General features: G+C 57.1%; 2 protein-coding genes across 2 annotated transcripts; one reads left to right on the top strand and one right to left on the bottom strand.

Moving 5' to 3' along the window:
- Nucleotides 1–2,452: 2,452 nt before the first annotated feature.
- On the bottom strand, nucleotides 2,453–9,912 carry CHGG_03968 (uncharacterized protein; the record flags this gene model as incomplete). The annotated part of the gene is made up of 2 exons (XM_001223181.1): nucleotides 2,453–8,178; nucleotides 8,298–9,912. The coding sequence occupies 2 exons, from the start codon at nucleotides 9,910–9,912 to the stop codon at nucleotides 2,453–2,455; spliced, it is 7,341 nt and encodes a 2,446-aa protein (XP_001223182.1).
- A 1,036-nt stretch (nucleotides 9,913–10,948) lies between these two features.
- Nucleotides 10,949–12,591, top strand: CHGG_03967 (uncharacterized protein; the record flags this gene model as incomplete). The annotated part of the gene is made up of 3 exons (XM_001223180.1): nucleotides 10,949–10,991; nucleotides 11,122–11,512; nucleotides 11,562–12,591. 3 exons carry the CDS (start codon nucleotides 10,949–10,951, stop codon nucleotides 12,589–12,591), a joined length of 1,464 nt encoding a protein of 487 aa, XP_001223181.1.
- Nucleotides 12,592–13,607: the final 1,016 nt, after the last annotated feature.

Raw genomic sequence — 13,607 nt, 5'->3', positions numbered from 1 at the left:
TTTTGGGGGGTCAACGCGACGGGTGGATTGCTTGGCTTCGCTTTGGCTAGAGGGAGGAAAACATCTTTTTTGGATGATGAGTATGTGCTTTCAGGATCCGTCTGGGAAAGAGGGTTATTGGTCACGTATAGGGCTCGGAATGGTGGAAAGGGCAGAGAGCCGTTAGTGGCATCATTTTATGGAACGCACCATAAGTCGGGAGTTTCCCACAATCCTGTCTGTCCTCGGAGGCTCATCGGGTTAGCCTAGGCGCATGAAGGTCTACAAACAAATACAAAATAAACTCGCCTATCACCCCGAAACTGTGACTGACAAGCTCCAAGCTCCATTTCTCTTCTTTACGCCCCACCGCCTGTCTGAGGATTCATCGCACGCCACGATGCTTACGCGGACTACCGCTTTCTATCGTCTAACACTAGACCGCGATTCCCCTTATCTGTCTCATCCACAAGCCGTGCCGCGTCTGTTGGGCCGTTTCACAGTTTCCACGCACTTCGGATCGGACTGCGCCGCCTGGCCCCCGCGTGCCCGGTGAGCTCAGAGAGAGCTAAGCACAGCTAAGCAAAACTGCCCAATTCGGCTGCCAAGCGGAGCTGACGCAGCTCGAAGCTTTGACGAACAATACGGATGGACTCGGCGCTTTCATCCGAATTATGGCTTACACAAAGAGGCTCGAGACGGTTTCAGGCTTTTGGGGCTACGAGGCTTCGTTCATCCTGATGAGACGCGCTGTGCCATTGCTTACTTACTTGTCTCTGAGTACCTAAGGTGCTCGGGTTGAATTCGTAACTCCAAGTCGCTCCTCAACTAGTCTCGAGTGTCTGACACACTGGTTGTTGGGCATCAACTGCAAACAGTCGGGCTTTGGGGGTTTGAGGCAGGGTGGCGAATCTGGAGAGAAAAGGGCAGAGCTGCTATCTTTTTTTTTGAGATATAAACAGGCACGTTTGATGATGATTGGCGCTCGTTGCGTCATCTTACATGGTGGCGGTTTAAGATTGGGTTGCTGTGTCTCTTGCAGAAACAGAGCCGGGATGCGGACTGGACGCCAATTCAGGGGTAAAAACAGCCTTTTCTTCCAATCAGTGAGGACATTGGTCCGCAGAGACTCACTAGTAACTCTACTAGTGAGGGCGTTTCGCGGTTGGTATGCAACTAGTTTTTAGTTGCGCGGTGTTTAGTGAACACCCTTTGGCTTTTCTTATCTCTGGATGGCGTCTCTGGACGTAAGAAGTACCGATGCAATGTAAAGTGGGACAATGTGAGAACAAGGCGGCAGAAAAGGATGCTACCCTAACTTCCTACCGCGGGGACTCGGACTCAACTCCTTGATAGCCGAGAATTCTTCTTTGAACCGCACCTCCGGGCAATCTCGGGATTTCTTCAACAGGGTGCTTGCCTTTGTTTCATGTGCGACGGCGGGTAGCTGTTTGATCTCGGAAGAGGTCTGAGACTCCGCGGTGACTCCGCGGTGGCGCCGCCCGAACGGCCACGACCGAGGGGCCGCGAGAGGTTGCTGTTGTGTGATGTGCTTCAATGCGAGCCGGGCCAATGCCGGGCAAGAAAAAGGCTCTGGTAACACGAGAATGTCTGTCAAACAGGGCCAGTATGCAAAAAGTCTTATCCGTAGAGTCAGCCAAGTGTAATTGATCTTTTGTCTAACCCCGCCACCGAATGCAATGTTGGTGGTATTTCGTCCAAGCACAACCCCAAAACGCCGAACACATGCCCCCCCTCTATTCCTCTACTGAGGGGAATGACTTGGACAAAGCCCAAGCCCGGTTCGTAAATAAGACCAACCCAAACGCCAATGTCCGCGGCTTGAGACACCGCACCGTGACTCCTCGCTTTATAACGTTTAAGATATTATATACAGTGGGTGGGGCACACCGTGGGTGATCGAAACCCGAGTTCGTCGTCGTAATAGAGGCCATATTATGTTCGATAAATGCGTGGAAGGAGAATAGTTTCCGGATGTCCAGGTTGTGTTGAATGGGAAGATTTTACAAGGGCCAATGTGGCCGGATCGTATGCAATCCACGCACTGCCGGCCGTGGGGGACATGATTCATCTTCATGCCCGCTCGCTCGCATGCACGAGATGTTGATGCGCCGGACGTGGTACAGTGACGTGCTCGGAGTATTGGGCCTGGCTCTTCACAGATGGCGCCGGGAAGAAGTGTAATGTAATAAGTGGAAATGTCTCTTGCCGAATGCTGATTCCGCCCCGAAACACTAGTAGAATGCGCCCCGGCCGCTGTCCTCGCGGTCTTGATGAAGCCGATGGGTAATGGTAAACTGTATCCGTATCGGCATCCTCCAATCTGATCTGATATGCTTCGCAATCTCGTATCGTAGTCTTTCTCCTTTCACCGTACTAAACACCTTGTGCTGATCTTGGCACCTCCCAGCCATCATTTGCTCGCGACATGATATGGTGTCGACAGCAATCATTACAAGCGCCGCTGTCGCTTATCTTGATGGCTTCCACTCCCCGCATCTACACCCTCGCTTCTGCGTTTCCGAGCCCTTTCATCGCCACGTGGATCTCCACGCTCATCACCCAATCTCGACGACCGCGATTCTCGAGGCGGCGCATTGCCCCTCGAAGTCCCACTCCGCCCATAATCCTCCCCTCTGCTTCCATCGCCCCTGCCTCCACCCGGTGGCCCGTCACCCCTCGGCCCAGGAGGACCCTCCCCACGATGGCCACGATGAGAACTCGACTCGCGCGGCGGTGCGAGATCTCTCCCACCGCCAGGCATCGGTTCTCGGCCACCGCCCGTCGACTCCCGCATTGACCGACGGGCATCCCTCTCGTCGCGGGTGCTGCTTCCCGGCACATTAGATGACCTCCTATCCCGATCTCTGTGATCCCGGGGATCCTTGGCGTCGCCACGTTCTCGATCCGGGGTACGCTCCCGGCTGCTGCGCCCAGAAGCGCGAGTGCTGCGCTCCGATCTGTGATGCTCGCGACGGCTACGGTCGTGCTCGCTGCGGCTGGAACCATAGTCGTCGCCATTCATAGGGCCCCGGTTGCTGGTGTCTCGGCTGTCGCGGGCGTCACGAGCATCGCGGGCGTCACGAGCATCGCGGGTGTCACGAGCATCGCGAGCGTCGCGGGTGTCGCTAGCGATCTGGATCGGTTCGGCTCCGCGCGGCGTACGGTCGATGCTCTCACGGCGAGATGAATCTCGGAATGACTCAAGTGGCCGTTCGTGAACGGGTGTACCTACAGGTGAGGCGCCAACTAGTATTTGGGCATCCGAACCCGCTAGGTTAGGTCGCGATCGAGACGTGCGTAGGCCTGGGCCGCGCGCGTTGTCGGCAGAGGCTTTGTCAAGCATGCTTTGGATGCCCCGGAGTTGTCGACCGCCTGGTCTCATCCTGTCGCCAGCAGCGGCAGGGCCGGTAGGGGCCGATGAGAAATCCGCACTAGGGCCGGACGGCGCTGATCGTGTTACCAAGTTAGGCGCCGGCATCGATGAACGGTCCGGGGTGTGCATCGGGGGCCGGGCTTGCGAGCCATGCCCAGGTGGCTGCGCAGAAATCTGGTTTAGACGATCCGGATGAACGCCTGATGGCCCCGACGACCCCGAAGGTGCTGTCGGGGGAGGGGGCGGCGGCGGAGGGGCCGGCATTTGGTTGATTTGACGGACCCTATCCGGGTGCACTCCCACCGAAGGGGGGGCGGCTGATGTTGGAGAGTTCAAATTGGCGCCGTCATACTGTCCTCGACGAGGACGCGAAGCGGAGGGCCCGGTTGGCGGGTGGCGCTCGGGAGTGGGTGGACGAATAGGCTCAAGAGCGGGGAACCTATTGTCTGACCGCATCGGTGGCCCGTTGGCAGGGCCGTTTCTGCCAGAAGACCGGCCACCCCGGCCTCGAGGACCCGAGGGCGCACCCACTGGCATATCGGCAACGGACTGGATGGGGTTCAGCCGGCCATAATTAGGGTCCTGCTGGTTAAGTCTCCCATGGTCGTGATCCGAGCGGGATTGGCCGGCGTAGGAGTCTCTAGGGCCGGCCTTCCTTTCCTCGCGCTCCGCAACCCGGTCCGGCCGTGAAGATGGAGCTGCAGTTTCCCTGTGCGCGTCCCGCGGGGTTTCGGGACGGGGGGAATGGCGATGCCGGCTATGGCGATCGTCACGGGTATTGTCCTGCTGAGGGGCGTCAGCTATCGTGCGATCGGATCGTCTTGGCGATTCCGTCCGCGGGGGGCGTTCGCGGGGCGGGTCTCTCGGCGAGGGACGGGTTGGGGGTTCCCGTGTGTCGTTGATGAGAGCAGCCCTGGCTGGATTGACCATTTCTGGTCGCTCAACATCGATAATTCGAGCGCGCTCCGGGTTGATCAATGGCCCCTGAACCGTATTTTGCATGGCGGGCGCCGACGGGGTGGGGGCAGCAGGCTCTCTTGCAGGCCTCGAGTCGGATCGGTTCGGGCCGTGAGGAACTCCCCTCTCCCGTGGCGGCGGGCGGCTATCAGGGCGGCTGTCTCGATCGCCGGGCAGCGCATGGTCGTGTCGACGCGGCGGCATCTCTGTTCGCCCTCGGTCAGGAAGTCGGTTGGGTTCACGGCCAGCATCGCGGCCAGCAGCTCGCGGACCTGGTTCACGCTGTCCAGCGTCAGGCGCACGCCTATCGGATGCTGGGATGTCGCGAGCGGGGCGCTCTGGGCGTGGCCCTTCCGGTGTGCGGTAGTCTCTGTCCTGAGCAGCTTGGAGATCACGAGCATCCCGTTGATGTTGATCCCTTGGCTCCCGGCCGTCCCGATAGTCCCGAGCGTCTCTCGAAGGGATGTCTCTCCTGTCATTCCGAGGCGGACCAAACCTGGATCCTGGTACATCAGGCCTGCTGGGCAGATCTGGCCTGCTTGGAAGGCCGGGTCCACCAGGTGGGAGGGTCGAGAACCTGGGTGGCGGTTCTTGTCGATTGGCGGCGTGCGGCGTTGAGAGAGGCTTTGGAGTGATAGGCCTGCCGGGATTGGGGGCCGCCGAGCTTGTCCTTGGGGCCGGAGCGTCCCTTGGCGGTTCCCTGGCCGGTAACGGCCGCGACAGGCTCGGCCCGTTCACTCTTGCACCCGCCTTCCCAGCCTTCTTTTCGTCGACCTCTCCATCTTCAACCTCGGAGGGATGGGGTGGACGGGCGCTACCAGACCTGAATGTTGCCGCTGAACCTCGAAGGGATGAGGTGGTTGGCACTGCGGATCCTTTCTCGTCTTTGCCGTCGCTCTTCTGTGGACGGTTAGCGTCTATCGCCCTCGGAGTCTTAGCAAAAGTACTTACAGCGCCCGGTCGGAAAGCTTGGACTAGGACCCATTTGGACTTTCTCCTCGCCAATTCAGAGTATGTGGTCTGCGCTGTCACGGACAGGTCGACGCGGTGCCCTTGGGTGGACTCGGGGGCGTTGGGGTTTGCCGACTCACGATCCTTAATGGTGTTGAGCTGCTCCAGGAACTTGTCCGCCATGAAATTGATGGCCGGGAAGAAATCGATGACACCCTTGAGGATGCTGATTGCATTCCGGATATGCATCCATTCCAGACCGTTAAGGCATGATCGCAGAGCGGTGTTGAGCTCCTTGTGCCAGCGGAACAGGATTTCCTTAAAGGCATCATGCTCGGTAAACTCGGTCGGCTTGCCCTTGTCGTCAAAGGCCGTAGCAAAGCCGATGTATTCCCTAGTCTTAGCGCCCTGAAGTTCTCTCAGACCCAACGCCTCCTTCTCGTAGGCAGTCTTGCTGCTGTGCCACTTAGAAAGGTCGCTGAGGATAAACTTGAGGAAGCGGGCCAGATGCTCTGCCTCGCGGACGGTACAGGCAAAGATCAGGGCACGGAGGCGATTGTGGTTGAACAGCCGGTCGTAAAGCGGCATGAGCTTGAAGTTCGACTTCGGATTCTCGTGCAAGAATTTGATCAGCCTGAAACAATAGTCCGCATCCACGGGCGAGACTTGCAAACGAGGCAAGATGCATTCTTCGAGCAGCGTATCCGACGTCGCGTTGGGATCTTGGATACCCGCAGGGAACCAGCCGTTGGTCTGCCTGCCGATGTGAAGTTTGGTTTTCTGAAATCGTTCAATCCCATCCTTCATCTCTTGGACGAGGCGCTGTTGCTGATCCATGACGTCTTCGCGTTTCCGTTTCTTGGTGGCAATCGAACGAGGGGTGTCCGACCGGTCGGTGGCCGATAATTCTGCCACCTGTGCCTTGAGCCTTTTGTTCTCGGCTTCGTAGCTGTCCTGAGGCCAGACCAGATTTCCCAGATGCAGGGACCAGAAGAACACGTAGCATGCTGGCGAGATGTACCGCCACGACTGCTGGGGCAAAACCTGGGGAATCCCGTCGATAAGCGGCGCAAGAGCGTCGGAAAGCGATTCTGGCAAACGGCTGTTTGGTGTTTTTGGTGGCGGGCTGCTGCCATCCCTGGCATCTGTGTCGTTGGCGTCAGTCTGGGCTGATGCACCGTCAACCGTCACCGTCTCCATGGCGACGTCGCCGTCGATGTCTGTTGTGGTCTTGGCAGGTTGCGGCGGCCCGTCTTTGGCAGAGGGGAGGGCCTTCGTGTCCCAACGAATGCTGTTCCGCCGAATCATGAAAGCAAGATTAGCGTCGAGGCCGTAATCCTGCATGAGCTGGATGACGTCGGGCACCAAGCTGTTGAAAGTGTCGGGATCTAAATTGCTGAGGAGCAGGTCAAGGTACCGGCAGAGAACCTTATGGGCGCCGTCAACAAGGGTGGAGAGGTATTTGATGACCGCGTTCCCATCCGTGATCTGATAGATCGCGTTCTGTCGATATTGGGCGATATTGATGAGAAGCTGCCCCGCCAGGTTTGATTGCGACAAGGCCTTCATAAGACGCTGTGCGCTCCGTACTGCCAGTTCCCGCTTATCACCGAGGTTGACAAGCGTCTGGCGGCGAAGTAGTTCCCCACCGGTCATGCCACGCAGCTGGGCATCGGTAAAATCAAACCCAGAGACGATGCCCCCCATGGACTCAATCAGCTCTTCCAAGATGAGCAGGTCAGTCGAGTTGCCCTGCAAAAGCTGGCTGTGAACGTAGCGGAGAATAGGCAATGGGTCCATGTTGGAATAGCGCTGAAACACTTTCCCAGAGAAGCGCGAGAGCGCTTGAAGCCACTTGCTTGTGAGCAATACTGAGGTCGCCTGAGTGCGGCTCCTCTCCTGGCCGGCAAGAGAGCTCAATACGGACCAGACAAGGACATCGTATCCTAGATCGGTGAAGTACTTGGCGCATTCGACGAAGGCCTCGATCAGATTATCGTACGATTCGATCTGTTGCAGGGCAACCTTGCAAACGATGCCGGGCGACGGGTAGGCAATCTTTGCGAGGTCCTTGGCCATCTGGATGATGTTGCTGTGCGACAGCCGCTTCATCTTGCTAAGGGTATGCAGCCTTGTCTGAGCGAAGGCCCTTTGCACGGGCTCAAGTCGAGAGGTAGGCCCCTCGTACCACTCAGCGTAGACGTTGAACCGGTCGCGGACAGGGTACTGTTTGAGGAGGGTCCATACACTGTCGACGGCCGACGAGTTGGGGTCGCCCATGCTCAAGGACGGCACCAGCAGGCGCTTGAGCAAGTTGAGCCAACGCCCCGCATTGTCGGGTGATGGATCATCGTGAAGGTTCTTATTGCCGATTCGGGCAATTTTTGCAACCAGAGCGGCGTCCAGGCCGATATTTACGCCAATGATGTTGAGGAACGAGTCGCAGAGGGTAAAAATGTCGTCCACGGTCTGGCAAACTGGGACGTTGTCGGCCCACTCATCCCAGTAAAAGCGGTAGGAAGGCCCATCTTTAGCATCGTTCTGGTCTGCGTTCGGCCATCTCAGCGCGCGTTTGGGGGCCGGTGTCTTGAGCTTCAAGTGTCCTTTGGGTGCGCCTGACTGGTCGGGATCCAGCTGCTTTTTGCCGGGACATTCGGCCGTAACCGAGGGCGTCGGGCAGCTCTTTTGGAAGACGGCCTCGACGGAATGGTGGAGAATGCGGTGAAAGAAGCGGGATGAGGTCGGGAAATGCTCGTAGGATCCAATCGTGCCCGCCCGATGATGAAAAGCGAATTCGGGAATAGCGCCAATGGTGAGGAGGCACTTGAGTAAAAGGACTTTCTGGTCATCAGGCTCGCGCAACTCGGGCTTTCCCCTCCGTTCGGTTCCGAGGCCTTGTTAGGAATCTAATTTGCTCGCGGGGGCGTCGCGGCGGGGGAGGACTGCCTGGCGGCGGGGGCATGTCGTCCCGGGGAGGGCCCCCGCCTATTCATCAAGGCATTTTGCTCGCCACCCGGTCGACTCGCTTTTGCTTTATCCTCGAGTTCTTTCATCTTTCGGACCTTGACGCCCTCCATGTCTTCGTCCAGCGGCCATACATGATTCCAGAGGTCAGTTAGCGAGATGAACCCGACTTTGATGAGCAGTGAGATGAGATAGAGTAGGTTTGCGGGCAGGGTATCCTCGGGGTCACGAGCTTCGGATGTATAGAAGCGTAGCTTGAAACCCAGCATCTGGGCAGCATCCCGGTTGCCTGGTGGTGGCAGGGTCTTCGTGATCTTGATCCAATCTTGCTCGATGCTCGATTCCGGACCGCCTTCGGTGGTGCCCGTTGCCAGGCGCTCCTCTTCGGATGCGGCGAGTTGCCTGCCGCCCAACTCAAAATAAGCATCGAGCTTGAGCTTGCGGGCTCGTTCCCAGAACGCAATGTCCCGTTCCAACCGCTGCTGGGCGAGGTCGACCTCTTCTTCGGCGGTGGCGGCCCAATCGTCATGCTGGGGCAGAGCCCATATAGGTAGGCCGCCGATGAATAGCTTGCTCGGTAGACTAATTTGGCTGCGTGGCCACCACGAGCTAACGCGTAAGAACTTGATAAAAAACCGGAACTGTTTGATCAGCACGGCGGCGAAGACATCCAGAATGACATCCAGTACGCGACCAGGGTGCAGGTCAAAGGTCCCAATAAGGCCCATAACCTTGTTGAAAGTGGCCTGCACGACGTCGGATCTGGGCGGATCGGCACTACTAGTGGTGAACAGCTCGGTAACGAGTTTTGCAAAGCCCTCAGTTTCTTCACGCAATAGGTTGTAATTTGCTTGGCGGTACAGCAGGTTCGTGGACTGGCGAACTCCCATTCGGAAAAAGGTTTCGCGAATCAGATCCAGATATTGAAGAATTGGCGGGTCCAGGATGATGCGCATGAGGGCCGGCGATACGTTGGTTGCGACCATGAAGTCGTGCAGCTGCGGCCGGAGCGGGCCGGATTCGACGTCCATAAACGTAGACACAGTGTCGAGGAATAGGGTATGAGGGTCGAACACGGCAGCATTGCGATCCGCATCAGATAAGTCAGGCCCTAGAATCTCCTGAACAACTCCGCCGGCATCGGTGCCGTCAAGCCGGGCGTCGGTGACGGAATGAATGAGCTCCTGGAATATCATAGCGACTTCGGTGAGGTCCTCATCCTTTCGCGACTGTATGCCGTGCTCGATGACTTCCTGCCGTGCACCCTTCGCCCATCTGGTCACGCGATCATCGGTAACGATGCTGTAATCGTAGAAGGGCTGGATGGGGGAAGGCGGTGGTGCTGGGGTAGCTGGAATCGACGGCGGCGCCGGTGTTGCTGTTACTGTTGGAGGGGGGACGGGGACCGAGGACGACGAGCTCGATGGCCTCGGCAGCGGCGGCGATCTGGGACCGGGGCCGTTGGGTGACGGATTCAGGACATGAGACTGGGAGGAATCGCGACGCTCTCCTCTCCGAGAATTCCTACCGCCACGGCTGTTACGGCCTCCATCGAAGCTTCGATCGTGTTGTCCCAATGTGGTATCCGAGGGCCGATGTGGGGAAGGCCGTGAAGTTCCAACATCGCTCGGACCCCGATCGTTTCTTTTGCGCTTCGGAGCCATCGTCAAAGAAAGAGTCGCAGAAGCCGGGTCATTTATCGAGGTGCGGCGGGTAGCCGGGAGTCGACGTCGTGTTTCGCAATAAATGAAATGGCGCCAATTCTGGAGATTCTTGAGTGCACAAGTTAGAAGGCAATTTTGCTGACGATGCGAATATGGAAGGATGGGAGTGAGGGGATGCGCGAAGCGGTTGGCTTTTTCGGACAAGGCGCAGGCGGGAAAAGAAGGCCAAAGAGCGACCGGCAGGTAATTAGAACAATAGCAATGAATGGTAAACTGACCTATTTGACAAATGGTTTGAACAACACGTGCTGTCCCGCGCACCGACAAAAAAAGAGGTCGGTGTGGGCTGCCAGGTGATGACTTACGATGGTGGCTCAGAAGTCGGAGGTCGGAAGCAGAACGAGCTTCGCGTCAAATCGCCAAATCGCCAAATCGTAGCTTGGCGCGGCGTTTGGCAGGCTGGCACTCACTGCAACAACTTGCAACAAAAAGCTCCAGATAGGTGGGTCAGCCTCATTTGACAAGGCTGCCAAGTGGAAGGTTTGGGGTAACGAGTATTCGTAAGGTAGCGGCTACTTGCATGTTACGCAGAACTTGGCTGTAATTGAAAGTAAAGGAAACTTATTTCAGAACAACAAGCGCGATCGGCCGGCCGAATGGTGACCCACCAACGCACTGGCCGTCGAGCCCGTCCAACGGCCGATTGCCGGCCATTCGGAACAGCCAGACTCTCACTCCTTGTTCGGGGGACATGGATGTTTCTGGCAATTGCGCAATCCACGCTTGCGGCTCCGATGCAGATTCCGCCCCAGATGCCGCCCCAAAAATGCTGTTACCGCTGTGACTGATGCCGACTCCTCTCCATGACTCCCGCATCTGAATCCCCCAGATTCTGAAAGCGCGGGTCAACTGCCGTGAAAGGGCTTCCCAGATAAATAAATTCCTTTAATTCCCTCCAGTTCCTGAAATTACCCCCTTCCCCCCCAAAACCATCCCATATCCTTTCCCCTTCATCTTCTTCATCCCACTATACACCATGACTCCAGATAGTGTGCAGAACGGTCCGAGGCCAGTGTACGGTGAGTCAATCCCAGTATTTTCTGGTCGCTACCTTAATAACCTTCACCCTCGTCTCTTCCCACCCCATCCATTCCACTAAACACGCTCATGCCTTTCCGTCGACAAGAGCGGTGACTGAATACTTCCAAGAAAGAATACACTCGCAGCCCGAGAACCCGTTCGCGGAGCTCATCCCGCACCAGCAGATCGCCGTAATCCCGTCTTTCACTCTTGAATCAGGCGTCACGCTTTCCAATGTGCCCGTAGCATACACCACGAGAGGCACCCTCTCCCCCGATGCCGACAATGTCATGGTCATCTGCCACGCCCTCACTGGCAGCGCCGATGTAGGCGACTGGTGGGGTCCTCTGCTCGGCGGGCCTGGCCGAGCCTTCGATACGTCGCGCTTCTTCGTCGTGTGTATGAATAGCCTGGGAAGTCCTTACGGCACCGCCAGTCCGGTTACCGCTAAAGACGGCGATCCGTCCAAGGGCCGGTACGGGCCCGAATTCCCTCTCACGACCATCCGAGACGATGTCCAGTACGTATCCCGTTTCATCTTTGAGAGGCGCTGATTCTCATCTGTGTAGGTTGCACAAGCTGCTCCTGGACGAACTTGGCGTCAAACAAGTTGCCGCGGTCATCGGCGGGTCACTAGGCGGCATGTTCGTTCTCGAATGGGCGTACTTCGGCAAGGACTATGTGCGGTGCATCGTGCCCATCGCCACCTCGAGCAGGCACAGCGCTTGGGGAATTAGCTGGGGCGAGGCCCAACGACAGTCCATCTATGCCGACCCCAAGTACGAAGACGGCTATTACTCCTTCTCCGACCCCCCTTCGACCGGGCTAGGCGCAGCACGCATGGCTGCACTTCTGACGTACCGAAGCCGGAACTCCTTCGAGGCTCGCTTCGGCCGAAACATCCCCGACCCCTCACGACGACAGACGATCCGCGAGCGGCCAACGCCTTCCACGCCCTCCGAAGCCCACTTCCATACTCATAACGACGGACACAAGTGGACGCGAAGCCCATCCCGCAAAAACAGCGACGGGGAGCAGGCCCCAAAGTATGACCAAGGCGGAGACGCATCCCTCGATCCGCAGTTTCACGGGCCAAAGAACGGCAGCCTCACGGGCGGTGAAGTAATGCCAACGAGTTCGACGTATTTCTCTGCTCAGTCGTACCTACGCTATCAGGGCGGCAAGTTTGTCAAGCGCTTCGACAGTAACTGCTACATTGCCATGACCCGCAAGCTCGACACTCACGACGTGAGCCGGGGCCGTGCTGGGACAATAGCCGAGGCTCTGGCCATGATTGAGCAGCCAACCCTGGTTCTGGGTATTGAGAGCGACGGCCTGTTTACGTTTGCCGAGCAGGAAGAACTGGCACAGCACATCAAGAACGCTCGGTTAGAGAGGATTGACAGCCCTGAAGGTCATGACGCCTTCCTCCTGCAGTTTGAGCAAGTCAACCATTACACGCTCGACTTTTTGAGGGAAGCACTCCCGGATATCATGAACAAAAACACCAACGGCGTGGCGGTGGAGAGCTCAGTCGGTGAGCTGACCAAGAGCAGCACGTTCGGCGAGGCTGAGGTAGAGGACATTACGGCGTGGTAGCGGGCAAGGCGGGTTCCGAGTCTCAAATCAATCAAACCTAGAATTTTCATGCCTGCCCGGATATCGTCGATGCCACTTGCCGTTGCCTCCACACCCTACTCAGGCGGCATCTCATTGGGCAGCGAGGATGCAAGCGGCTCATCAGTGACGTGCGGATGCGGGAGGAGGTTTCAGGGTCGCCGTCTCCCGATTGAGCTGCAAGCACGTTGGGCGTGGCGGCGTGGGGGAAGACCAGCATGAACTCTGCACCCCGCAGAACGTGCTCTCTGCAACACGGGCTACATATTCTGCTGCGCAGGGCAGCATGCTTCCAGCTCCATTGTGGGACGACCGTTCACAATCAGAATTGAATACTCCAACGTGAGGTGAATCTCATTGTCTGTTCCACTCAGGCTATTTTGTGATAGAGAAAAGGCTTCGGTTGGACTAGGGAAAATAAGACGGGCTCCAAGGAGAGAAATATATTGGATTTGACAAGTTGCAATCCATCAAATGCGTTCAAGCCAGCTTCTGGCTGTGAGCCACGCTTTACAACTCAACTTCCTCACCCCCCCCCCCCACATTATCTCTTTTTATTTTTTAGTTAGAGAACGACTTGGACGATGCGGCGTGAGTGGTATCCCGAGTCAAGCCTCATTCCTTCTATCCGGCCATCTTTGCAGGGCGGACAACTTATGAAGTCACTCACTAACACGGCTGTGTCATGAAATAGCGGAGGCTCGAGCTATGCGACATCCTTGGCTTCGAGTGTGCTCGACTATCCTTTTGAGCATGGCCGTCGATATCACGCTTTTCGAGCGGGTAGTACGTTCCAAGCCGAATATCTCTTTGTAACGGTCAAAGATGCCGACATTATCGATCATAAATTCTAACCCGAGGCTATGTGATAAGCAGGGTATTCGCGACCAAATGACGAACAGGAAATGGAACGCCTCGTACTCCTTCATAATGTCATGACAAGGCTCGTCGGCGGGCTCTATGCGGCGCCCATTGACAAGGAAAAGACCCGTCGTATC

This window comes from Chaetomium globosum, genomic scaffold, assembly GCF_000143365.1.
Source record: "Chaetomium globosum CBS 148.51 scaffold_4 genomic scaffold, whole genome shotgun sequence".
NCBI classification, from domain to species: Eukaryota; Fungi; Ascomycota; class Sordariomycetes; order Sordariales; family Chaetomiaceae; genus Chaetomium; species Chaetomium globosum.
This window is presented reverse-complemented; position numbering and strand designations above follow the sequence as displayed.